Here is a 27,299-nt window from a genome sequence, read left to right on the forward strand (position 1 = left end):
AGAGTACTTTCCTCTCCACCTATATCTGTTATTTCCATGAGAGAACAAAGCGTGTTAACTTTCTCTCCACCTATATCTGTATTATGTGTTAAGTATTCTCTCATATACTCTACCCCTTCCTCCTGGTTGATAGATGTGTATAGACTTCTGACATCCAGAGTTGCAAAATACACGTCTTTATATGATGTTTTCACTCTACTCAAAATTTCTAACAAATGCCAAGAGTCTCTGAGAAAATACTCTACTTTTTGTGCTATGGGGTTCAGAATACTGTCTAGCCAAATTGATATATTCTCAGTTTTTGAAAATTTAGCCGATACTATTGGCCTGAAATATCTTCTAAACAACATTGCAACTTTGGTATTCCAAAGAAACTGGCCATCTTGGGATGCTCTACAAGAAGAAAATCATAGTCATCCTTATCTATCTCCCCTTGACAGAACATGTCGAATAAAAGAACCTCTATTTTCCTAAAACTAGTTCTCACAAATTCTGTTATATTACAATAATTAGCAGTGTCATTCAACAATGTGGTTATAGCCTCATTGTAGTCTGTGATATTCATGATGACAATCTTTCCCCCTTTATCTGCTTTCATTACCCTAACTTCAGAATTGTGTGCCAGTTGTTTTAAAGCTGTATTTTTATCTATGTTTAAATTATTCTGTTCATTGTAAACTGGAATTTCTTTAAATTCCATTTCGCACATTCTCTGAAAAACTTGTAGTGTGTTTATAAGAGGGGGATTACATGTACTAGGCCTAGTTGGTAATTTTTTCTCTGATGTATTGTTGACACTTATATCCTTCAATATATATTTCAGATTCAACTTTCGTAAAAATAGTCTTAAATCCACCAACAGCCTACCTAATTCCACCTTATTAGATGGAATAAAGGTAAAACCTTTAGCTAATACACTGTATGTGTCCACAGACAAACTTGTATCACTCAAATTAATCACATTCAGTGTATAGTCATTGTCCAATGCAGGTGAAATTACCACCTCCTTTTGTTTTTCCCTTTCATTTTCCCCTTCTGTTGAGTGGAATTGAACCACTTCGTAGTCCTTTTCTCCTGTGCCCTTTGTTGGTGAAAAGGGCCATTGGACTGACCACTCTGTTGACTTACCACCTCTGCGAAACTTGTACTAGCCACAACCCCTACAGTAGTGGCAGTGCTTTTATTAGTGTTTTTGTTGTTGTTGTTGCTGTTTTTGACCTGGCCCATAGAATTCCCAACCTCCGGGCAGATGTTAAAGCCCTGTGGTGGATTCAAACCAGACTCCTCATTGGCTTGGTTAGACCCCTCAGTCACAGCAGTTGTTGACTCTAAAACTGTTGGTTTGTTATTGTAACGATCGTGAGAAACATTGGGAACATCCACAGTACTTATATAGGCTTCTTTTAGACTGTATGCTCTAATGTCCCTTCTAAGTTTACCCTGCTTTCTTGTAATGATAGTGGCCCGATGTCTATCCACCTTGGCCTCAATGCTGTTATACAGAGATAATAGTTCCGGAAAACAGTCATATTGTTTGATTAATTCATCCAAGTTCTTGATATTTATTTTTAATTTGTTAACTTCCCCTTCATAGTGTTCCAACACTTTCATCATATCCAAACCTGCATCATTATATAGTTTAATTAATTTGTTGCACAAATCATCTCCTGGTGTCACACAGTTTTGAAATTTAGCAGTCCTTAATCCCTGTGGAACAATTCCACGCTGTATACACTCGTTTAGATATTGTATTTCCAAACAGTGTGTAGCGTGCGTAAAAAAACTAGTCTTTCCAAATCAAAAACTAGTTTTTTGCATGTGTTCAAGTTATTAAAATTGTTGGTGTACTCACTTGGTTCTCGATTCGTTGTATCGTCTTTCAGGTCTTTGAAGGGATTCTCGTTCTCTTTACAGATATATCCCCAGACGTTACTTTTAGATGGTATTTGCGATTCTTCCCTTTCACTCACTCGCCTCACAGGTAGCGCGTCAGGTTCTCTATTAGGCGCTTGTGTGTGACGTACTGGATCATCGGTTATGATTGTAGTAGATCCCCCGATGTTATTCTGCTTAGATATGTACGAATTGTCCTGTAGACAGCTGTGCACTATCTTCGTGATAGTATTAATTAGTTTTTCTTCAAAATCCTTGGGTTGTGTTTGCTCTTCAGCACGATCAACCCCTGGTATAGGATAGACAGACAAATCTAAAAGATTTTCTTGGGAGGAAGCCTCAGTAGCCATCGACACACCACACCACCAACCAAACAAAACACGTAAAAAAAATGGACTGAACCGAGAAACAAAATAAACTGCACAAAGGTGGTGAGGTGTAAACTTGAAACAATAGAGGCAATAAAAACTAGCGCTTTCATTCACTTTAATTTCAAACGTGAACTTCTTCAGAAAAACAAGAGCCCTCCCCAGCTCTTGCTTTTTATACACCACAACACAGGAAATGATGTGAAAAACGTTATACAATTGAATAATTGATTACATTTCATTACGAAATTCAAACTGTCATTAAGAAATCATGTTGACTATAAATAAAAACCAATATTTATGATAAACATTTGTATTAATTTAAAAACATTATTTATATTACTAAGGTTTCATAATAAAGTGCTTTTACTAATAAATTAGTTTTTTTAAAAAATCCACAATATTTATAAAAACCCTCCATATATTAATACTTTGTGTGTATATGTGTATATAAAAAAAATATATATAATTCTTTAGCAAGACATGCGTTAGTCTGCAATGATTTCAAAAAGTTTGAATTTTTTGTTCTAGATTATGTTGACAAGGGTGCATTTTTGGGGGAAGTTAATAATAGGTTGGAACAAAAGGAAGCTCTCTGGCAACTTATTTTGGGGGCTGACCAACCACCAGGCTTAAATGAGGTTATCAATATAAAATGTTTCCTGTTATACAAATAAGAAATAATTTATTACACCTTTGGTCAACTTCATAGTAGAACAAGATTCATTTAGATCATTAGTGTTTGCATAATATTTTAGGTTTAAAATATTAGTGGGTTATAGTCACTATTAACAACCCACTATCACTGTTTTTCTATTATATTTGTTTTTCCTATACATATTCTGAGTTTACACAATAGATTAGAATTTTATACATATATATGGGTTGCTTTAACATGTGCCGCAGTAATTTATGTTGGAGACATTATGCTTGGTGGTTTTTAAGGTACACCTTTGTTGGATGAGTTCATTCTTGGATACCTGCCTATTTGTTGGGATATGCGAGTTATGTTTGTTAATGTGATTGGGAGCAACATCAGCAGACAGTCAGTGCAATTTGTGTCAATAGGAGTGTATGTTAGTATTTGATGTTCTTTTTTGGGGGGGTTATGTATAGATTAGTTTCTGTGATATAGCGCGAAGTTGTGAATATATTTTTTTACTTGTGTTTATCACTCTTTTCCACACATCTATTTTAAAGAGTTCAAGAAAAAAGAAGTATTCATAAGAGTCATTTTTATATTAGAATTTGATTCCATTTATTAACTGATAATATAAGGTGTATTTATATGGATATATATATATATATATATATATATATATATATATATATATATTTTTTTTTATATACACATATACACACAAAGTATTAATATATGGAGGGTTTTTATAAATATTGTGGATTTTTAAAAAAACTAATTTATTAGTAAAAGCACTTTATTATGAAACCTTAGTAATATAAATAATGTTTTTAAATTGCTACAAATGTTTATCATAAATATTCGTTTTTATTTATAGTCAACAATGATTTCTTAATGACAGTTTGAATTTCGTAATGAAATGTAATCAATTATTCAATTGTATAACGTTTTTCACATTTCCTGTGTTGTGATGTATAAAAAGCAAGAGCTGGGGAGGGCTCTTGTTTTTCTGAAGAAGTTCACGTTTGAAATTAAAGTGAATGAAAGCGCTAGTTTTTATTACCTCTATTGTGTTTCGAGTTTACACCTTACCACCTTTGTGCAGTTTATTTCGTTTCTCGGTTCAGTCCGTTTTTTTTACGTGTATGAGCACCTATATGACGTAAGTAAGGAAAACACTAACAATGCTTTGTTTAAACATACTTTAACATGTAAATCTGCAAAATTCCTTTTCTTCATCATAGAGGTATTACCCCCCGATCACGGGGTGGTTTTTGGGAGGCCTCTTTAGAATACAGAGAGTTATTTTGGCAATTAATGCTTGAGGCTAGCAGTCACCCAGGTTTAAATGAAATGATCTCTAAAACCTGTGTTAAAGTTGAGATCAGCCAAGTTATAACCACTCACCCATATATCAGTTGTACACACACACATATATATATATATATTTTTTTTTTTATATATTTTAATATTTTTCATACATACATTTTTATGTTTTTCAACAAACATTTTGCACACAGGTACATTTTTATGTATTAATTAAAATGTTTTTTAGCTCATACAATATCTATATAAATTTTTACTATGTATTCCTGCCTGTAAAGTTTTTGTTTCACCACTAAATGGTGATATTGCTTCTTTGATTTTTGTTAAGAAATCTACAATTTCAACAAGGATGTTAATTGAATGTATTAACATTTTAATTAGTTAGGAGACACCACTGGTACATTCAAATAACATCTGACTTATAAATTTAGCACACTGAGCACTGTTTAGCTTTTCTGATGAAGTGCAAGTCGACGAAAACGCGCTGAGAACTGTAGCAGCGTTATTGTTTTTCTTTCTGTTCTGTGAGGTTTGTTCGTGGAGTGAAAATGAACATATATCCTAGAAGTATTTTAGAAGCAGCAGATTGGTCCTCCTGTACATTCTTTTACAAAGCATTATAAGCTTGATTCTCTCTGTAGGTATAAGTAAGGCTTTGCTAGGACCATTCCCCAGGGACTCTTGGAATTGTTTTCCTTCCAACTCCCCAGTATGTGGTAGCTGTGGTAGTCTACTCGTATAGCTTAGAGTACTGCAGCAGTAATCGATACACAATTGTACTATGCTTATTGTAAGTAAACTCGCCGTAACAGATGATGATCAAATCATCACTACTGCAGCAGCAGCCGCTCCCTCCCTTCATCCCTGTTGTTTTTGGTGTGTTCATATGCCAGTGTGTGGAAATTCATAGCCTTTGTAGTCTTGGCTATATCCTTTCCGGGCTTAGCCTTTCTGTTGGCATGAAAGCTCTGGCTGGTTTGGCACCCAAACCTGACGGCTCTGCACAAGCTGGCTGCAGATTTGGGTGCATGGAAGGTACCCTGAAGCTTGGGAAGATGTCCAGCTGTTGTATCATTGGCATGATATAACCTACATAGCTTGGGCTACTGCAACAATGATCATTCTGACATTTACTGTTAGTAAGTTTTCTTACACAACTTTACTTTTGGCACACTCTGGATGTCTGTATGCAGTTCAGATGCTACCTAGACAAAACTTGAACCTTCAAGAAAGCTGATCAGCTGTTTCCTATGAGGGCAAGAGAAAAGCACAACCCATATTAAAAGCGAAGCTTTCCAGGTGCTTTTTTAGCATGCTATCATGTTTTTTTTTGCTTGCCATAATAAGCAGCTTCCAGGTAGGGATAGAGTCTATTTTTTAAGGGTTTTGGCTTCTTTGGTACCTTTCTGGAAAGGGGCGGACTCTACTTATTCAGGAAGCAGCAACTTGGTCCACTGTACAAACCTTTACAAAGCACCACAAATTGAGTTTCTTTTCCAGTTCCAGGACAGGCTTTACTGAGGCTATTCTCTTAGGGATTCGTGCAGTCTTTATTGGCTGCTTCCTTTTGTTGATTTTCTAAACTTATGGTAATCTACTCATTTAGGTTAGGCTACTGCAGCAGTGAGCTATGCATTGGGCATAGCACATTTGTTTAGGCAAACATAAAAGTTGATATTCTAATAGACAGCTGCTGCAGTAGCATTTCCTCTCTTTACCATCCCCTTATTTTTTTTTCAACTTTTTATTGCCAGGGTCTGGATTTTTCACCATTTTATTTTTAAAGGTTGACTGTTTTTTCCCCTAGTATCCTCCATCAGAGAGCTTGCCTCCCTCCTAGACAAAAACAAAGCTCTGAAGCTTTTTGCACTCCATCTGTCTTCATTTGGAGCTCTGCTCAAGCTCTTGGCAGTCAAAACACACTGTGTAGCTTTGTAATCTGGCCATTAACAGGAAATGGGACCCATTTAGCTTAAGCTACTGCAGCAATGATATATTGCAGCATCTACTGCTATGGTAAATTTACTTGCAAAAGCTCTTATTTTGGCTTCCACCCCTGTATATCACTGTTAATGCTGTAGCTTGAGGCTAATGCATAACATCGATGGGCGTACTTAATAAGCCTGTCTCTTCCCCTGTTTGAGTGTAATTGTGGTGTTCCATACACCACATTTATTTTTTATATTTTTCTCTAGGAACTTGGACATTTTTTCATGAACCTTAGGATCATAGGAAGTCACTAGCCTAATAGTCCTAGAGCTCTTACAAGCCTAGCAGAGTTCTGTCCTTGTTTCCATGATCAGCACTTATTGTCCCTGTCCAAGAGAGAGACAGGTGGAACCCTGTGGGTGAATTTACAGTTACCTATCCAATCGTCCAGATTGTACTTTAAGAGGGCCGAAGAGTTGCTCTGCTTGACATGAATTGAAAGTCTGTTCCACAGGTGCAGTAATCTCTGGGAGACAAAATTTACCCTTCCAGCAGGTTCTGTTAATGTCACATACCAGGTTAAGGTGTTTAGAGCGAGTAACCTGTGAGCCATTGGACTTGTATGCAGCATTTTTAGTAAAGCAGAGTCAGAGATTGCCTTATACGTAAGGCAGAGCTCGCCTCTGAGTAGTCTCTATGAAATGTAAAGTGGCAGTGATTTCAGCCAGTCCATATAGGGGAGATGCTGAATACCTTGAATTCTCCATGTGAGGAACTTTTGTGGTCTCCAATTGCTGCTGGTGCTTGGAAAGGTACATGCCAAAAGGGACATTGTACTCTATTATTGGCCTGGTGAGGGAAGAGTACAGGGAGGTTATAATTTTTTTCCAGAAGCAATGCCCTTGCTTATGAGATGAGCAAAATAGAATGCCCTTCTTAACACTGTGGAGACATGGTGATCAAAGGTAAGGTTGCTGTCAACCTGCGTGCCCAGGTGTCTCACCACTGAGTGCGTGCATGGGGGGGGTTTCTATTGATGTGGTAGTTAGCAGGAACATTGCTCCTACTGAAAGGAATAATGATACTTTTTTTGCATTGAGTTTAAGGCTGTGACTTTGGTACCAGTCATTTGTGTAAGACGCTCTTGAAGGATGTTGACATTGTTTGGGGATTCTGTGACCGCTCTCAGTTTTGCATTCGTCAGCAAACTTTCAGTGACAGGCCTTTAGTTTTTGCTTGTAATTCAGAAAAATAGATTCCGAACGGTAGAGGTCCCAGGGCTGATACCTGTGGAACATCACTGGTTACGGGTCTGCTGTTGGTGGTGGATTCCCCTATTTTGACTCTAAGGGTTCTCTTTGTGAGCCACTTAGCAGCCCACCTAGGTGAGTGTGTCAGTAATGCCGGAGTAGGGGATAGTGTCAAAAGTCTTGGCCAAGTCCAGGTAGGCTGTATGCACAGTTTTCCCCTCGTCCAGAGCTCTGGTGGCTGTCTTATAGAAGTCCACCAGGTTTAACAGGCATGATCTCCCTTTGACAAATCTAAACGGGGTAGGGTCAAGTGTTTTGAGATTACCTATATCTTTTTTGATAAGGTCCATGATGATTCACTCTGTGGCCTTGCAGTTAAGGCTAGTCAGGCTAATAGGTCTGTAGTTCCTGGGGTTAGTGGAAGCACCACCCTTTTGCAAGGGGATAAATGTGGCTGTTTTCCATTCATCTGGGATGAAGCTGGTGCTTAGACTATGATTGAAAAGAGTACTCAATGGTGTTGCTAATTCTTGTTGGAGCTCATGTAGGACTCAGCCTGGGATGTTATCAGGTCCCATAAATGATGTGTTTTTGGCCTTAGGGAGGACATTTACGACCTGCTGTCTAGACATACAAGTGGGGGACAGGTGGAAGGAATGTCATTGGGGTATGTGTGATGGGTAAAGGGGAGAGAAGTCTTCACAGAACCTGTCTGCTAACAGGTTTGTTACGTCCACAAGCTCAGTGTATGTGGTATCATTAACTACCAGTTTGGCGCAAGTCTGGGTCTTACCTTTTAGGCTATGGATATAACTAGGCAACACCTTATGGTTGTCCTTAGTTGAGGACTCTAATTTAGATTTGTAATTTGGAGAACTTCACAAGAAGTCTTTATTTGCTTGTTTAAGCTGAGGATGGAGTGTTTCCAGTTTAGGGCACACTCCCTTTTACTTTTAGACAGCAATTTCTTCCTTTTATTGTAATGCGTATTAATGGTAGTTGTCCACCAGGCAGGTTTACTGTTCTTTGAAGAGCTTGTTTTAGTCCTATTCAGTACAGCTGCATCAATATAATTATACAGGTATTTGTAAAAAGCATTGGTGTGGGACTTGGCATAGCTGCTAGTTTCATCTGAAGGGGAGGTACAGTGAGACAGACATAGCTGCTAGTTTCATCTGAAGGGGAGGTACAGTGAAGTTAGTTATAGCATCCCTTTAGAAGGATGTAATCTGCTTTGGAGATGTGTTTTAGTTGCTGCTGGGGGGGGGGGTCTGGTGTGATAGTTACTTCGAATTAAACTGATTTGTGGTCAGATCTGACAAGGGAAGACCTCACAGTGGGGGTGCTGCAGCAGTCCCCCATATTGGTAAGCACCAGATCCAAGATGTTGTTGTCCCTGGTTGGGGTGTCCACCAGCTGGTCCAGGGCATTGGAGTTAATGAACTTGAACCTTTGGGCAAGTGAGTTTGAGCATGAGTAATTCACCCAGTCAGTGGATGGTTAACTAAAATCACCCAGAACCATGGTGTTCGGATGTATCTTGAAGGATTCCAGTAGATCCAAGTAGGCAGAGTGAGTATCTTGATTTATATAGGGGGTCCTGTAGCTGGCAATGACTTGAATAGGTATCCTACTAACAGACAGTTGTACCTGAAGTGTCTCCAGGGAATCATACTATTTAACCAGTCTGGAGGTGCATTTATCTTTAATGAATATTAATACACCACTTCCTTTACTTTTCATGGCTTCCAGTCATGGTCTGAACGTGTGGCAGGAGGTGTAACCCAGTTATGGCTGGGGTGCTCTCCACTGCCTTACAACAGGTCTCCATGAATGCATCTTCCAAGGTGAGGACTGCTTCCAGTGAGTGCAGTTTCATGCCAAGACTCCTAGCATTTATTAGCATAACCTTGAGCTGGTTGTTTTGAAATTTTTACATCAGGAATTTTGTCCTTGTGACATTGCCTAATAAAAGGCACTATGGGGTGACAAAAGCCTTTGCCAGTAGCTGAAATGCCAGGGGTGATAGATGACCACTTCTGGCAAAACATCAAGGTCCATCAATCGTGTCATCCCAGGCTGACAGAAATTGGATCCCTTTAGGATGACACTACAAACGAAGGCAGCTATTGAAGTCAGTAATTTTCTGTTTATTTTGTGGTATCATCCTAGGCGAGGGTAATATGCTGCGGACATATCTGCTTGTGACACACAGAGAACTCAGTCATGTCTCACTTCATGTAGTCCAGGGAGGTATGTCTCAAGTCGTTCACACCAATGTGCACTATGACTGAATCATAATGGTATTACTTGTTGAGAGACTTGAGTGACTTCATGACCTGATGAATCCTGGCACTAGAAAGACAGCTGACCATGAATTTCTCCTTGTTCAGCCTGGTGAGGGGAATTCCGTCCATCTCACTACAGAACCTCCTAAGCCTAAGATATTTGGAGTACATGTGCGTTGCCTTATGGGCTTTGATGGTGAGGCATTTGTGCTTGTGTCACTGAGTATTGTGTATTTTGGGTGTTATGGTTGGTTTAGTAGGTATCTGTTTTGGAGGTCTCTGGTGTTTAGATGCGCAAACCTGTTCAAACATGGCTTTTTAAAGCAGAAAAACAGGAAATGGCCAAAGTTCAAATTATTCAGTCAAACACCCTAAACAGAGCCCTGCAGCAGTAACTCTAGCTAGATCAGTCCAAAACTGTACCTTCCTCCCGTGAAGGGACAGGGGGACATCTCCAGACAAAATAACTGTTTTACAAGTTCCAACGGTCACAAACAGTACTAGATTCAGCAAAAAACTGAACCTAGTCTATGCTAGTGTTTTTCAAGTGCCACAAACAAGTAAAATGAACAAAAAAGCTGATGAACAGTAATTACAGTTGTAAGAGGAAACTGAACCTAGTCTATGCTAGTGTTTTTCAAGTGCCGCAAACGTAAAATGAACAAAAAAGCTGATTAACAGTAATTACAGTTGTAAGAGGAATTCAATTAGCAGGCAATCTAAAAAAATGCAGTAAAATACAGTTGAAACATAACAGGTTCTAACTTAAGAGTAGTCCTTCATGCCTATAGTTATTTTTTCATTGCATTACTGTAATTGTTCTATTTTTTTTTTACTGTCTCTTTTTTACTCTCTTTTTTTTTTTACACTCTCTCTTACTGTCTCTTTTTAAGTATGCCATACTTAATGAAAGAAACATGCAGTTGGATTAGACACTTTCTAAACTGGGCGTAGGGGATGGTGTGTGTGTGGGGTGGGTGTGAGAGAACAAACATGGCAGGGATAGCTATCTGTTGGTTTGAACTTTGGCTCTAGATGTCATTGTTGAAGTGACATCCCTACACCATCTGCAAAAATGGGAGGGGAAAGGGGTGGATTGATGCATATGTTTACATTTCAACACCTTAGGAGTCTTGACAGTCTTTAAGCTTGTGTGCATTTTTAAAGGTGTTCCAGTATATGTCTCCTTGGCGAATGCCTTCTTTCTCCAAACTGTGCTGCCTTGAAGTCATCACCTCCAGTTTTTCCAGTGTTGCACATTTTTGCCTTTGAAATCATTGTGTTGTTTCAAGTAAAGACTTTTTACAGCTTCTCAAATCTCTGCAGTACATCACCCCCCACAATTATTTTTAAGAGTGATTGTGTTATTTAAAGATTGTGGAAGTATTTGATTTTTTTTTTATTGTACTTACCCCTTAATATGAATCTTGACTAGCACTTCAGGGTTTGCTTCACATTGGGTGCGGTGAGAAGATGTCACTGTCCTACAATACCCCTAAATCTGTCAAGCAGCCTTGCATCGCCTTCAGGTCTAATACATCTGGTAAGGCAATGATCCTGTTTCTTCCAACCGATCCAACTATTGGATATGGAGCTACTATCTGCTAGCACTCTTAGGCTTGAGCTCCTACAGTTTCTTTCCTCCACAAGTCCGCTGCACCTTTTCCAGCTTGAGATGTTTGCCGTCATTGGGAAGGATGGTTTTCAAATGTCAGCTAAGTGCTGTTCTAGTTATTTAGACCTTTTTTGGGGATTTTTCCCCTTTCTGTTAAGATTGCAGTTTACTCAATTTTTTCTGTCACTGAAAATGAGCTAAAGTTTTAAAAATGTTTCAAGTGTGGTCATAAAATTCCAACTCAATACATCCACAAGTTATGAATGCTTTGCTTAGGGTTAGAGCACTTTAACTGGGACTGCTATATCCGTCAGGGATTTGTAGGCCCAGATCACTGTCAGACCGCAGGAGTAAATTGAAATTAAAGGGACTTTTACAGCCATATTCTCAGCCTGTCCTTATAGGCGGGTAAAAGAAAAGGACAAAGCCTGGGAACATAAGAAAAATAAACCCCCAAAAATCTGACCCATTTTGGATCCAAAGGTCCCCAGAAAAGAGAAGCTTCATCTCCTGCAGCCTTCGCCTCAGGAATGGTATGCAGGCTCCCACCAACACATATTGTTGAGATAAGGTGCAAGTCTCCACTGAAAGCCTCAAGTAAACAAACTCTAGAAAGTGAGACCTTGCATTTTATTTCTTACAGGCCATCTGTTGCCGCTTCTAAAATCATTCAGATCCTTTTGCGATACTTCAGAAGCTGATTGGGACCCTATGATGAAAGCCTTCTTGAAGATGCTGATAGTTTGGTATCATCCCATTCCCCTCTGTTTCAAGGGCAGATCAGGTTGGCCCACCTTTGACTCTGACTCTGACTCTTGGCTTCTTCCGCAAAGCCTGCCCCTGCACTGGCGGTTTTGAAGCTGACTTGCCTCCAAGAGCCTGTATGTTCAGTGCTGACAGGTTCTTTGGGGTGGGGGGTGGGGTCATTTTGAGGGGAGGGTGGTCCAAGGGGTTTGGACACTAAAAGAGGTCAGGAATTCCAAATTCCCCATTTATAACTCATTTATTTTGTTTTTCATGTTTATAAGGAATGGCTCTTCTATTTGCCATCTTTATCTGAAGCTGTAAAGAGCAGAGGGGAGTTATGGGAGGGAAGAAATTGTAGGAACTTGAGGCAAAGTGCACTAGCTGGTGGCCAGATCAGATCCAACAAGTGGCTCCTTATCAAATAGTTGTATTGAACAGACTAGGATGGGACTGAGTGATGAAATAACTTGCATGCTGTTTCTGTGCCTTAACTTGTGTGGTACTGCATGACATTAGAAATTTATAGCAGTAATTTTGAAAAACTCATTTCTTTTGTTGTAGAACCGAGCATGCCACATGGTAATCTGGCAATGCATTTTTAGTGACTGAAGACTATGGGAACAGAAGGATGATTTAGCTTTTTTGAGAACCAACTTTTCATGTTAATGGTGAAAGGGCTTGGTATGAAACCTTTATTAATGCAATTGACCATATAAGGAAACTGATGAGCTTTTGTATGAGCAGTTCTTCAGATAAAATTACAGTGAAAAAACCATCTATTTGTACAAATGTGTTGCACAAAATTAGGAGTGATATTTTCAGTTAATATTTCAGCTTTTTTCCTCTAATGCTATGTACATCCTTTGATTTCAGGAGCATAGTGGACTCTCAACATGTTCTGGATATTGTCATTTTAGTGGATGTCTAATACTGATGAAATTATTGTAGTGAAAATAATATAGTTGTAATTCTGGTAAAGAAAATGGAAAAAAATCTAACAAGGTCCTGTTTTTAATTTTGGCTGTGTCCACCCCCCTAACTTGACTTTGATTAGTCTACTCCTGATCACCCTGTGAATTCATGTTTCCTTTATTAGCTTTGCATCCATATAGGTATCTCCTTTCAGAGAGGAACCTTACTACATTTCACTGGTGAGGACTGAGAAGTGTGTATGTGCAGTCTTCTAAGGCATTAAGACATGTAAGGGGGAGGGTTTTTCTTTCTGCTACGTTATTTCCTCATGCCTAGCCAGAGAACACAGAGCATGGGCTATGGATGTGATTCTGTACATGCTTGTTATGCTATGTGCAACCTCCCGAAAATCTGGATATATTTGACCACCTTTAATTCTTTTTCTCAAGCAGGAGATGTTCATGATTTATTGTTCCTCCTATTCTCTATCTCGAGGAAGGAAAGGTGGAAGTTGTCTTCTTGCTCCTTACTCCACAACACCCTATAAGCAGACTGTCTGCCTCATGGCTCACAGTTTCAAACCAGGACTTTCTTACTGTAGCTTAGGGGAAAACAAATCTGTGCTAACAGGCTGACAGTATGGTACCGTGTTGTTACTGCTGCTGTTCATACCTTACACCTGTATACTGAACACAGCAGTTTCCAGTTTGGTAGTTAGTAATAAGGTTTATAGTTGGCTACCTCCAGTTAACAGTGCCTGTTGTAATGTTATACTTGCAGATAGATTGGTTTGAACAGCAGGCTCTGAAAAGAAGAAAGAAAAGGCAAGTGTTTTCCTTCCCAACAGATCCTTTGTTCGAAAAGCAGTGGTACATGGTAAGCAGCTGTATTTCTTCTAGTCGATATTTTTGTGTGTGCATATGTGTTTTTTTTTCAGTCCCAGAAATCTTCCATTTTTTATTTGTAATTAACGGTTCATTAGACATAAAGGAACGAGAAGCATTTGCCTTTGCATCCATTTTGCATCTAACCTTTATTTGGACGGTTACTGTGGAGACTCATGACTTCTCCAACCACTCACTTCCTTCTTTGCATGTGTTAGTGATAACATGCGAATCCTAACGAATTATCCTAAACATTTTAGAATTAGGGGACTTGGTAGAATCCTTCACATGGTTTATCTCGCCCCTTTTTTTTTTTATATCCTGCAGCTGTCATGGAGTGGTGGTAGTATATGTCAGCTCTTCATCATAACAGCAAACCTTAGACACTTGTGGAGGATTAGGCAGATGGGAGACGGGGAGAATTCAAAGTAATCCAGTTTTGCAGGTTGAGGGAAATGGAAGTTGACTAACTGTACAGTGTGACTTCTGATTGTCTGAAGCCTTATGATAAAGATTGGTTTGAGAGCAACAAATAAAGATGCAAAAGTGTGGGTCTCTTTTTAGGGTCTGTATAGTCCCACATGTTCCTTTGACATTTCTGCCCCAAGCTGTAGGTAGAAATTAAACAGTCTATTGCAGTGTGATACAGGCCACTCCACAACTCTCCTGCAAAAAAACATTTTGGATATGTTAACATGAGGATTGGTGGTGTATATTGTTTTTTAATGGTGAGTAGTATAGGCTGAAAAGTGAAAGTCTTGTATGGTGAAGGACACCAGCTCATGAATGTGAGAAATGATCATATTTTAAAGTCATTTCAATATGCATTGCCATACTTGAAAAATAATTTGCTGTACATTGAGAAATACAGACCATAAACGCACCCAGGTTAGTGGACTATTCTGTGGTATTGTGTGGGAACAAAACATTTGATTTGATAAGTGTAAATTGGGTCCCTACAGTGCATTTTTGTACTGTAAATACTGAATGCTTAACTCGTCCAAACTTTCCCCCTTGTATCTATGTGTTATACATTTTCTTTTTTTCTTGTATTATTTTGTGTTTTATATTCATGTACAAGTCCATTCCAACTGCATTCCAGACCCCAGCATCACCCACAGGCACAAGTTATGGCTGATCAGTTTGGTCTGCCAATCCCAAATGCCTTTGCTGCTCCTTATTTTGAGTTGTGTACAGTCCTTTGATCACCCTTTGTGCTCCCCAGCCCTTCCCTCCAGGGAGCGTGACCTGAAGTGGTATTGCAAGATTGGAGGTGAAGTCACTTGGTTCCTTGCATAATTGTGGGTGCTGATCATAAATCACTGCTGTAGTAGTTTTGGCTATATGGGTTGTATCTTACTAAGGATAAAACAGCTGAATAGTCTTCCAAAGGCTTTTGCTCCCCTCACACACGTACCCATGCTGCTGTGAGCTCAATCTGCTGTGTGAAGAAAACTAGATGCCAGTGATGATGCTTCTCCTGGGTTTCAGATCATCAGTCTGCTCCTGCTTTTCATTTCTGGGCAGATAAGTCCCCTTTGCGGGGAGTTCTTTTCACACACTTTAAGCTGTACTGGGTCTCTCTAAGAATACCGTCTTTTTTGCTTGTGTTTCCTCTTGTACCAGAACTGTCTCGTATGGCAAGCTGTTTATAGCCAGAGATGTTTATTCCTTATTTGGGCATTATTTTGTTAAAAATAGTGAGCTAATTCTGTACTAGTTTTGCTGTTTACAGAGAGACTGTTGGGGTTTGAGGGTATTGTAGATGCATTTGGTGCTTGTGTACACATCAGTGACAACTTGCATACTTAACTCCTTCCAGCAGTTTTCACTGGGGTTCAGGATACTATCCTGACTGTGAAACATTCTCAGGTTTGCAGGGACTCCCTTTAGTGGATTCAGTCCAACAAAGTTTGTCAGGGTCATCCTTTTTGTATTTCCATCCCCAAAAGCCACTGTGGCCACTGATGCCTCCCAGTTGGGGTAGGGGGCATTTCTTGGGATGAACACCCAAAGCACATGGTTCCCAGAAGAGATCAATTTGCATATCAGTGTAATAGAGATGAGGGCAGTCCTCCTAGCATTGCTGGCTTTTCAGAGCTCTCTTCCTCTAGGGGCAGTTGCTATCCAAACAGACAACATATTGGTGGGTTGGTACATCAACAAATGGGGGAATCTGGTCCTACCCCCTTTGTTGCAAAGCAAGGACAGTGTTGGCAGTAAGTGATCTCCTCCAACTGCTTTCTTCTAGCAGATCACATACTGAGGAAATCCATTGTGCTAGCTGACAAACTCAGCAGGGACTGTTCAGATGCCTCACAAATGCTCTCGCAGTCAAGCTGTGGTGGAGAGAATCTTCCGTCAATGGTGTCAATCTTGCCATGATCTCTGTGCCTCACCCCTCAACAAGTGCAACAGATGCTTTGCCCAAATCCCTCCTCAGGGAGAGTTACAAAGAAATGCTCTTGTTCATATTTGGCCCTCTGGTTTCCTTTACGCTTATCCCCTTACCTCTAATCCCCAAATTTCTTTAGAAAACACTCCAGTTGAAGAGCAAGGTTATATTCATTGCGCCCTTCTGGACTTGTCAAGTGCGATTCCTCTTCCTTTGGTCTCCTCTCCTGTGTTCTCCTTGGACACTGGATCCTGCTTCAGATCTGATCACTCACCCCACAGGGATGCCTCACTCAGACTTAAAAAGGCTCAAGTTGACTGCATGGCTTTTCCAATTCCAATGATGGCTAGACAGCCCAGACTTTCTTCCCTGGTACACCACATTTTGTTATCCCAAAACGCCTGCACTAGAAAAGTTATGAGTAAATTGAAGAGATTTTCTTACTGGGCTTCTTAGAGAGAATTGGATCCTTTTACTGCACCTGTCCCTGCAGTTTTAGATTTTCTTGCTTCAGTTTTCCTACCATCAGAGTTCAGCTAGCAGCCATTTCCAGTTATCACACTGGAGATTATGCTTTCCCTCTAGCTTCTTCCAAGTTAGGCAAAGCCTTACTTAAAGGTACTTTTTTCCTTAGACCTTAGATTAAAGATCCTACTACACCATGTGACCTTACACTTATGTTGCAGCGTTTGACTTGGCCTCCTTTTGAGCCCTCAACCAAGTCTGGTCTTAAGTTTCTTTCTTGATGACTGTCTTTTTAGTGGCCATCACTTCAGCTAGGCAAGTTTCTGAACTCGAAGCACTCTTCACAAAATCACCTTACTTGATCTTCCACAAAGATAAGGTCACTTTGCATACTAATCCATCCTTTCTGCCTCTGTGGTGAATGTCCGCCAAGTGATCAATTTACCCGTGTTCTTTCCAAATTTTTCTAATAAAGGTAGATACATGCTTCACCTTTTAGATGTGCATAGACAGCCTGTTTTATTTTCATAGGAAGAAGGTTTTTAGATAAACAGGTCAGTTCGTCTCCTTTGCTCTCAGTAGATTGGGAAAATTAGTCTCTAAAGTTACTTTAGCTAAATGGTTAACAGACTGCATTTCATATATTTATTCTCAATAAGGTTTGGTTTTGCCAAAGCCTCCAAAAGCTCACTCTACTAGATCCATGACTACTTCATCTGCTTCTGGGCCAAAGTTTCTATTGATTATATTTGCTTTGCAGCCTCTTGATCCAATGCTCATTCATTTATTGGTGATTACAAATTATATCTCCTCTCCAGAAGCAGAGCTGTCTTTGGTTCTGCGGTACACTGGAACATCCTTCCATGAGGCCACCCAAGATTATCGTAGCTGGGGACTCTGTCCCATTCTTTAAGAAATGAATGAAAATGACAATATCAGATTTAAGAGTTATGTACTCACCATAACAATATATCTGTGTTGTTCATTTTCATTCTTCTTCAGCTTCCTCCCTCCTTCCCACTTACCTCCCTCCTTCCCACTTTCCTTTTAATTTGGGAGTGATCGGATAGAAATATTGGGACAACTGCTTCTGTTTGAACCTCTGCTCTGTCTTTCTTTTATGCAGGCTATAACCTATTTTTCTGATGGATCTGAGGTAATAAATGGTATGGGGCATTCTGGGTAAAGGGAAGAGCTTGAGAGTAAAATCAGAGTTTTGAAAGAAATGTGGCTGAGCCGGATCCAAAGTCGGATCTGAGACCCATTCACTGAGGAAGAATGAAAATGAACAAAAGAGAAAATACAGCAAACATCCCTCCCTCATGGAAATATACTATCATCTCTCCCATCTTAAAACCAAATAGAGCCCAACCTTTGCTCGTCATACAGACCAATCTATTTGCTTAACATTGACTACAAGATTTTCATGTCTATCTTAGCAGACAGATTCATTTTCTTTCAATATTAATTTCATGAAGACCAAACCGGGTTTATCAAAAACAGAAAAGTACAAGACAATGTAATTAGATTACTGTCCTTAATAGACTTGGCAAACAAGAAAAAAAAAGAACTTTCTATTTTTTAAGCCTTGATATAGATAAAAACTTTTGACTCCCTAAGTTGGCCATATCTGTTTAAAGCTCTGCAAAAATGCAATTTCTCCCCGAACTTTATAGGATTAATTAAAAAAAAAAAAAAAAAAAACTATACGAAAACTCCATAGCCTGTGTAAAGATTGGATCTTGTCTGTCTAGCCCATTCGAAATATTAAGAGGTACTAAACAGGAGTGCCCCCTCTCCCCATTACTTTTTGCCCTGGCTTTTGAGCCTCTTGCAAATTGTTAGAAATAATAACAATGTTAAAGGATATAAAGTGTCAGACAAATTATTCCCCAAAATACAACTGTTTGCTGATGACCTACTAGTAACTTCTAATGATATTGAAAATTCAGTAGATCACCTGTTATATAATGTAGACTTCTTTGCAAACCTCTCTGGTCTAAAATTCAATCACAACAAAACTCAGGTTCTTATAGTGAATAAAAATGTTACTATGAAACTTGGATCAAAGAGAAATGTTACTATGAAACTTAGATCAAAGAGAGACATAAACTTGGAGGGCATGCGTATTAAATATCTAGGTATCATTATTGAATCTAATTATAAAAAGATCACTCGCATCGAATTACCACCAACTTAGAAACTCAGTTGGAACAGACTATTCTTCACATTTGAAGACAGACTAACTTTAATCAAAATGATACTGTAATCTAAAATCTCACTCATTGGCCAAGCTGTAATAATTCCTCCCACCTGTCAAAATTAAACAGAAAATTAATTACTTATTACTTTCATTGGTATCCCCCCCCCCCAAAAAAAAAAAACAAAACAAAAAAAAAAAAACAGGAATTTCTCTTCTCTGGCATACACCACAAGCTGGGTTGAAGGAGGTATAGGGTTTAAAAAACACTGTAATAACTTGGAACTTGAAAACCACAAAACAAAAGCAGCTCTCCAAACGATGCAGGACACGGACACCTGTTTAGCGCTTTCATCCACTTTAATTACGTGAACTTCTTCAGAAACAGTTCAACTTAACCCAACCATCCCCTTATAAAACATTAGTCACATGACAAAGATGACGTCATGTAAAAGAAAAAATAAATTAAATCCACTAAATATATAAACAATAAAAGATGTAATAAATGTAACCTGTACTTATATGTACATTAAACATTTCAGGTTAATAGTTTCATTCAAACCTAGCGCTTGATCTGCATCAAGGTAAACCTGCCAAAAAGTCTCTCTACATTCTAATTTGTTATTGTCACCACCAAAACATATGATGTTATGTAGTCCAATCTCACCTACATTCTTACCCGTGGGTTCGGAGCTGAACCTCTGCTCTGACTCGGCCGTACTCTAGCTCGAAGTCTTCAATTGGCTCGTGGCTAAGGGGTATCCCATGCTGCACTGCTCCCTTTCCTCAGATCTTGTTTGCCGCTCGTTACGCTCAGATGTGGCCTCGCTCTTGGCTGTGGCTAAGTATAACTTTTTCTTCTACTTTTCAGTAGTTTGTTGCTCCAAAAGCTATTTTCAAAGCTAGTCTGTGTTTTTTGATAAAGCTGTTTGTGTAGCCTATTTCGTGGCTTTTTGTTTTGGTATCCCGTTAGCGTTCCTCCCTTTTGTACGGGCTAGGCCCATTTCAGTTAGAGGACCTAGTCCTCCCTTGGTTTGCTTGTCTGGGCCATTTTAATTAGAGGTCCTTTCTTCCTTGTGGTGTTTGCTTTTCTAACGACCATTAATTTAGAGGCATAGTTCCCGTGTTTTTTTGTTGGGTTTATCTTCTAATATTGTGTGCAGTGTCATACTAATATGTCTAAGGATACAAAAGAACACAAGCCTTCGGGCTTCAAAAAATGTGGCAATTGCGAGTATAAAATGTTTATTACTGATGGCCACTGTGTGCGTGTATTGCTTGTGTTGCTATCCACCTACAAGAATCCTGTGTTTTCTGTCACACGTTTAGCCCACACATTCTTCAAGAGAGGAAGAACAAACTGATTCTGAAGAGATTACTGAAACCCTCCTTCGAAGAAGACTTGGACAGGGCTTCCAGTTCTAAGTCCTCTCCCTCTAAAACAGACAAGACCTCTAAATCAAAAAAACGCTGTCCGGCTCTGTCAGTTTTATCGGAGCCGCCAGAGAAAGTTGCCAAGTCTACCTTAGCTTCCTCTGTTCCATTGGTTTCAGTGTCAAAAGAAGTGGGTGAATTGACCAAGTGAACATTGGCTTCCAGTCTCGGAGCCATTGACCGCGATACTTGTTCGGAGCCGGTCTCCAGTTACTAGACCAGTTTTTCCTTCTCATAAGTCTCCTTCTGTAGGGAGGTCCAGATCTCCGACCTCATCCTCTAGGTCCTCCAGGACTCTTTCGGATAATGATGTGAATAGAGTGGTACAGAGACTGCTCCAATCACTGGTGTTGGCCAAATTGTTTTCAGCTCGAGCCCGTCACCCATCCATCCTCCTATGTTCCTCTGAGCCTTTCTTGGCCTTCGGAGCCAGAGTTGTCGGTTCTGTCTGATGCCTTTAGGTCGGCTCCAGTAGCCCAGCCTGGCATCTCGGTGCTGATCTCCACTCCGACCCTGTCGGCTATTTCCTCGGTGTCCAGGCCTCATAGTTCCTCGGTCAGACCCGAGGAAGAGGTCTCGGGGTCTCTCTTCAGCTCCTAGCCTCCCGCTCTGTGCTTTGGCACGGGTGAGCTTGGGCCCTGCCTCTGCTTCGGACATTGTCCCTTCGGCACAGAGGGCTTCCACGGTTGGTCATTCTTCGGAGCCGGGGGGGGGGGGATCAACTTTTGAGGTCATGCGGAGCATGCTGGCCAGGTCCTCGGGTGCGTCTGATGGCACCGACACTCTCTATCTCCTCCAGCACTGGTATCAGTTCATCACCCTCTGTCCTTGGACAGTGGAGACCCAAGGCCTCAGGATACCTCCATGAGTGGTCGCCAACTTTGAGGTCTCCCCAGAATTTTTGCCTGAGGAGTCCCCCAGAAGGAGTGTGCAAGAGGAAGCACATAGACTCCCAGGATGAGTCCATCACTTCTGACACCGACCTCGAGGAGTCAGAGGGGTCTCCCAAGTCATCATCTGAAAATATCTCTTTCTCAGATATCCTGGTGATCTTGAAGCAGAGAGACAACTGGCCCTCCAAATCTCCCTCTGAGGAGTCTGTGTTCCTGATGGCCTTTGGGTCTCATCCCTCCGCTTCTTGGGTTTCTCCCCCGTTCAATGAACTCCTGGATCTTGTTTGTTGAAGGGTGTGAGAAACCCATGACACTGTGGAACCAGTCCCCAGGAGACCCAACAAGTTTCTGTCCGCCCCTGCTGGCAAGGAATTTCTCACAAAGGGCATTCCAGTAGATGCCATGGCGGTGGCAGCGGCCACCAAGAAGGAACTGGCTGAGACTTCATCTGCCGTCCATCCCCCTAACATGATGTCTAGGACCATGGACCGGTATGGGAAGCTTATGTTTTCTTTAGCGGCCTTTACTCTGTGGTCACTGAACTATTTGTCACATTTTACACAGCTCCAAAGAGATCTAAAAGAGCTTGGAGAGTCTCTGCAGGATAATGTTTCTGACGCAGTGGTTCAGAAAGGTCAATGCTCAGATGTCTACCCTAAATTCCATTGCTAACCGCTCCATGAGGCTGATCTCGTATGCAGCCGAGGGAGTGAGTAGGGCAGTGAGTTTCGGAGTCTCTCTTAGGAGGCACTCCTGGATGCACCTGTGTAATTTCGCGGAGACCTTCAAGTTTACGTTAACCAATGCCCCTTTGATGGTTCATCGTTGTTCGGGACCAAGGTGAAGGATACTCACTAGGTGCGAGCAGGAAGAAAAACCCTGTCTGCTGTGGGAGTCCATTTTTCCATGCCTTCTAGACCTTATTCCATGGGCCAGAAGGGTGGGAAAATGTGGTTCAGAAAGTCAGAGGTTTTTTTTCAAGACGCACAAAGTGATTCCCCCTCCAGAGGCAGGGGAGGGGGTGGTAACTCAGGTAGGCGCTGCCCTAGAGGCAGAGGAAGCCCGCGTAACCAGGGAAACCGCGATTCCTTTAGTGGATCCCCTACCAGCGCTCCTGATGGGAGGACCGACTGCGTGTCTCCAGAGCCAGTCAGGGATCACATTTCGCTATACCCAGAAGCCTGGCAAGGCATCACCCAGGACGAGTGGGTATTAAAGATAATTTCCAGAGGATATCATATTCCCTTCTCATTTCCCGCCAACCAAGAGAATCCCAGATGCCCCACCCAGTCAAAAGGATTCAACAGCTTCAGATGCCCCACCCAGTCAAAGGGATTTCACAGCTTCCGAAGTTCAAAAGCTGTTGGCAAAAGGAGCCATCCAGCCTGTCCCCTCAGACCAGCTCGGATTAGGGACTTACTCAAGATTCTTTTTGTGCTGAAAAGAACAGGGGACCTGAGACCTATCTTGGATCTCAGCCGCTTGAACCTCCATGTAAAATAGTCCAAGTTCCGAATGGTCACTTTACAGTCTATTCTCCAATTTTTGGGGAAAGAAGTATGGATGTGCTCCATCGACCTCAAGGATGCTTGCTACCATATAAAGATGGACAGGACATCCAGACATCATTTACGCTTCCGGCTGGGAGCCAGTCATTTTCAGTTTTGAGCCCTGCCCTTTGGTCTTACCACAGCCTCCAGGGTGTTCACCAAATGTATGGCAGTGGTGACTGCTCACTTGAGAAGTCAGGGATTCCAGTTGTTTCTGTACCTGGATGACTGGCTCCTGTCTGCTACCACCAGGCATCTACTACTACAGACCAGGGACATTGCGCTGTGTCAACGATTGGGTATCCCACTAAACTGGGAAAAGTCTGCCTTGTTGCCCTAGCAGCGTGTCACCTTTATAGGCGCCGATTTAGACACCGTGCTCATGAGGGCTTTCTTACAACAAGAAAGAATTCAGGTTTTGCAACAGGTCTGCGCATTGCTTCCACTGAAAAAGGTAAAGGCAAAAATGGTTCTCAAATTGTTAGGGTCAATGGCTGCCACAATTATGCTAGTCACTACACATGAGGCTCCTTCAGTGGCTGCTCTTTGCCCAGTGGTCCCTACAGCACCTTCCACTTTCCCATCTTATTATGATTACACACAAGTGCAAGCAGGATCTACACTGGTGGCTTCAGACCAGCAATCTGTGTGGGAAAGCCCTTTGTTCCACCTCCTCCAGTTGCCACGGTGACCACGGATGCCTCCCAGATTGGGTGGGTGGTGGCCCTATCTCGGCGGGACAGTCCAAGGCACATGGCAAGAGCACGAGATACATTTGCATATCAATGTCTTGGGAGATGAGAGCAGTGCTATTAGCATTGCAAGCACTCCAGAGCTTTCTTCCTCTTGGGACGATTGCAGTCCAATCGGACAACATGTCGGTGGTATGGTATCTGAACAAACAGGGGGCAACCAAGTCGTATCCCCTCGGCAGAGAGGCTATTGGAGTGTGGCAGTGGGCTTGGTCTTCCCAATGCTTTCTTGTGGCAATGCACATTCCTGGAAGTCCAAAGTGATTGCCAACAGGTTGAGCAGAGCTATTCTGATGCCTCATGAGTGGTCCCTGAACAAGCAGGTTGCGGAGCAGATTTTCTGCAGATGGGGGTCAGCCTTGCTGCGACCTATTTGCCAGTCCCCTCAATAACAAATGCAGCAGCTACTTCACCGTTATCCCCCCCCCTCAGGCGGAGACTCCCAGAGATGCTCTAGTTCACGATTGGCCCTCCAGTTTACTTTATGCCCTCCCACCTGTTTCTCTGATAGCAGGGGTTATTCAGAAAGCACAATCCTTGGGAAGCAGAATGATTCTGATTGCTCCACACTGGCCTCGTCAAATTTGGTTCCCCTTTCTCCATCCCTATCTCATGGATGACCCCTGGATTCTGGACCCACAGCCAGACCCATTGACTCGTATGTCAGGGCAGTTCCATCCCTCTCTTCAGACCCTCTGGTTGACAGCTTGGCTACTCCAGTTCCATCACTAGTCAGGCTTCCATCAATTTTCTCCGGAAGTGGTTCATATTTTGTCTTCCATAAGCCTTCGATTAGGAAGATTTATTCCAGTAAATGGAAAAGATTCTCCATCTGGGCTCAAGAAAGGCCGATTGACCCTTATACTGCCCCAATTTCTTCAGTTCTGGAATTTCTCTCCATGCTTTTCAGTCAGGGGTCAGCTGCCGCAACCATTAAAGTCCAGTTAACGGCTATTTCCACCTTTCATGTCGCTAATGAACCCAGTCTAATAGCGCATAGACTTTGTAAGGCATTCTTAAAGGGCACTATGCTGCTTCGATCTCCAGTCTTTGATCCCATAATGCAATGGGACCTCAATTTTGTGCTACAGTGTCTCACTTCATCTCCCTTTGAGCCTGCAGCTACTTGTGACTTGAAATATTTGTCATGAAAGACCATCGTTTTGGTAGCCACCACTTCAGCTAGGCGAGTCTCTGAGCTCCAAGCTTTGTCAGTTGGACCTCCTTTACTTGGTATTTCACAAGGATAGGGTTTCCCTCAGACCAAATCCTTCCTTTATGCCAAAGGTTCTGTTTTGGTACTCCTTTTGTTGTTGGGCTGATTCTTCCTCTCTGTGTGTTGTGTGTATGGGGGTGTGATTGCCTGAGCTTGCAGCAAACAAGATCTGGGGAAAGGGAGCAGTGCAGCATGAGATACCTCTTGGCCACGAGCCAATTGAAGACTTCAAGCTAGAGTATGGCCGAGTCAGAGCCGAGGTTTGGCTCCGAACCCATGAGTAAGAATGTGAGGCGAGATGGACTACATACATCGAACGTTATGGTGAGTACATAACTTCTTATCTACCTTATCCAAGACAAAAAAAAAATGGAATTTCTTGAAATCATTACATTTAACAGCATGTCTAGCTAGAGAATTAGATAAATCCTTCTTTTTAATTGCCAACTGTTGTTCGTAGATCCTACGTTTCAAACATCTGATAGTCTTGCCTATGTAATAACTTGTGCAGGACATAAAAGTTGCAATGTAAACCACATATTCACTATTACATGAAAAATTGTAGTTAGCCCAAAAAGTTCTATTGATGTGACTCAGTGTGACCGAAGAAGAATTACTTATGAATCTACATTGCTTACATCTCTTACAAGCATAAGTACCCTTAATTTTTTGTCCATTGTCCAAATCATTTTTATCTCTTTTTTGTTCCCACATTCTAGCATGCTTTTAATGTTTACCACTTTCTTGTATGTACATTTAGGTTTAATTCCTATATGAGTAACTTAAGTCCTTGTTCCCTAACAAAACTTTCCAGTTATTAATGATGATATTTCTAATGTGCCACATTTCATTTACTATTGGCAATGGAAAAGCAATCGCATATATTTCCATACTACTTTTGTTGTTGTGTACCAGGGAAACTGGTAGATCTACTGTTGAATCCTTAGATTTCAAAATAGGAGAAGCAACTCCATTTCTAAGGCCAACTACTTCTTGTTCTATCTGTTTCAACCACTGTTCACTGTATCTTTTGAATGTGAACAGTGACCTAAGAAAATTTACCTCCTCAAAAAATTGTCATTTGAGGTTAAACGACTTGACCTAATCTGTCCTTTGGCAACACCTTTCGTCATATGTGGCGGATGAAGACCATCCTTATGCAGATACTGATTTGCAAAGACTGACTTCCTGAATGTACTACTAGTGAACGTTTTAGTCTCATAATCAAACAATAAGTGTATGTCTAAATAATTAATGGACTCGCCAAAACCACTTATTTTAAATTCCAGAAAGTTTGTTGTTGAGTTTAGATGAGAAGCAAAATCTGTAAACTCATTGTATTGTCCACCCCACAGAAAAAACAAGTCATCAATGCAACGATAGTATAATTTGACTGTTTGAAAAGGGATGGTCACTCAAAAACTTTTGTTTCCCAATTTGCCATTACCGTGTTTGCAAATGCTGTTACTACCATATCTCTCATCGCCACTCCAGTTGTTTGTTTGAACAACTGATCATTGAATTTAAATAGTTGTCCAAAACTAAATCCATAAGGGTGCAAATGGTGTTTATCTTTGTATTGTCAAAATTAGTATTGTGTGTTAAATATTCTCTTTGGTATTCTATTCCAATCTCCTGGTCTATAGATGTATATAATGATTTTACATCCAATGTACCAAAATAGATTTGTTCCTGTGGGACTATAAATTCTTGTAAATTTTCCAATAAATGCCTTGAATCCCTTAAATAGTGCCTAGATTTTTGTACTATTGGATTCAAAATATAGTCTGACTATATAGAAATGGTCTCTGTTTTTGAATTACCTGCAGAAATGATCAGCCTAAATGGGGGATTCTGGCTGTTATTCTGTATTTTAGGTATACCAAAGAAATAAGCCATTTTTGGATGTTCCACCTGTAAATAGCTGTAACACTCCTCGTCTGTTTCTCCCTGACAAAACATGTCAAATAGTGTAGTATCTAGCCTTGTATAGCTTCTCTTGACTTCTAAAATTTCTACTTTTTTTTTTATAAGTACCGTCCTTTTGTAACATAGACAGTATTGAACTGTTATAATCTTTGGTAATTATATGCTTTTGTTTTGAGGTATAGGGTTTCCAAATATTGATTTTTATTTAAAATCCGCATTTATTAACATAGTATTGCTTTGGAATAATACTGCTTGTACATCATATTGGAAATCAGTACATGAAACCTTATTTCTTAATAGTAATAGGATATTGATTGAACCATATACTCAAATACATACATCTTTATATGGATTTTAAAAATATACATTCAAAGTGAAAGGTCAAAACTTGTTCTCACACCTGTTCTAAACCAAATATTGCTGTTTAAAATGCTTATGTTTTCTAATCAATGAATTAGGAATTTATTAATCATCATGTTTCCTATTGATTACACAAATGAATGTTTGATATCTTTTCATACTCAGAAAATGTTAGAATTTAAGGGTAAACTATTATATTAGAATACATTTCTCCCAGATAATAAAATAAGTTTTGCAGACTATTTTTTAAATC

The 27,299-nt window shown here is 40.5% G+C and overlaps 1 protein-coding gene across 1 annotated transcript in view; it reads left to right on the plus strand.

Moving 5' to 3' along the window:
* The first annotated feature begins 13,733 nt into the window (after positions 1-13,733).
* Positions 13,734-27,299, plus strand: part of PCSK4 (proprotein convertase subtilisin/kexin type 4) — a 1,808,619-nt gene continuing 1,795,053 nt past the window's right edge. The window contains exon 1 of the mRNA XM_044054831.1: positions 13,734-13,844. Coding sequence (XP_043910766.1) covers positions 13,734-13,844 — 111 coding nt within the window. The remainder of the gene's footprint in view (positions 13,845-27,299) is intronic.

This window comes from Protopterus annectens, chromosome 13.part0 (genome assembly GCF_019279795.1).
Source record: "Protopterus annectens isolate FY-2018-M chromosome 13.part0, PAN1.0, whole genome shotgun sequence".
Lineage (NCBI taxonomy): Eukaryota > Metazoa > Chordata > Ceratodontiformes > Protopteridae > Protopterus > Protopterus annectens.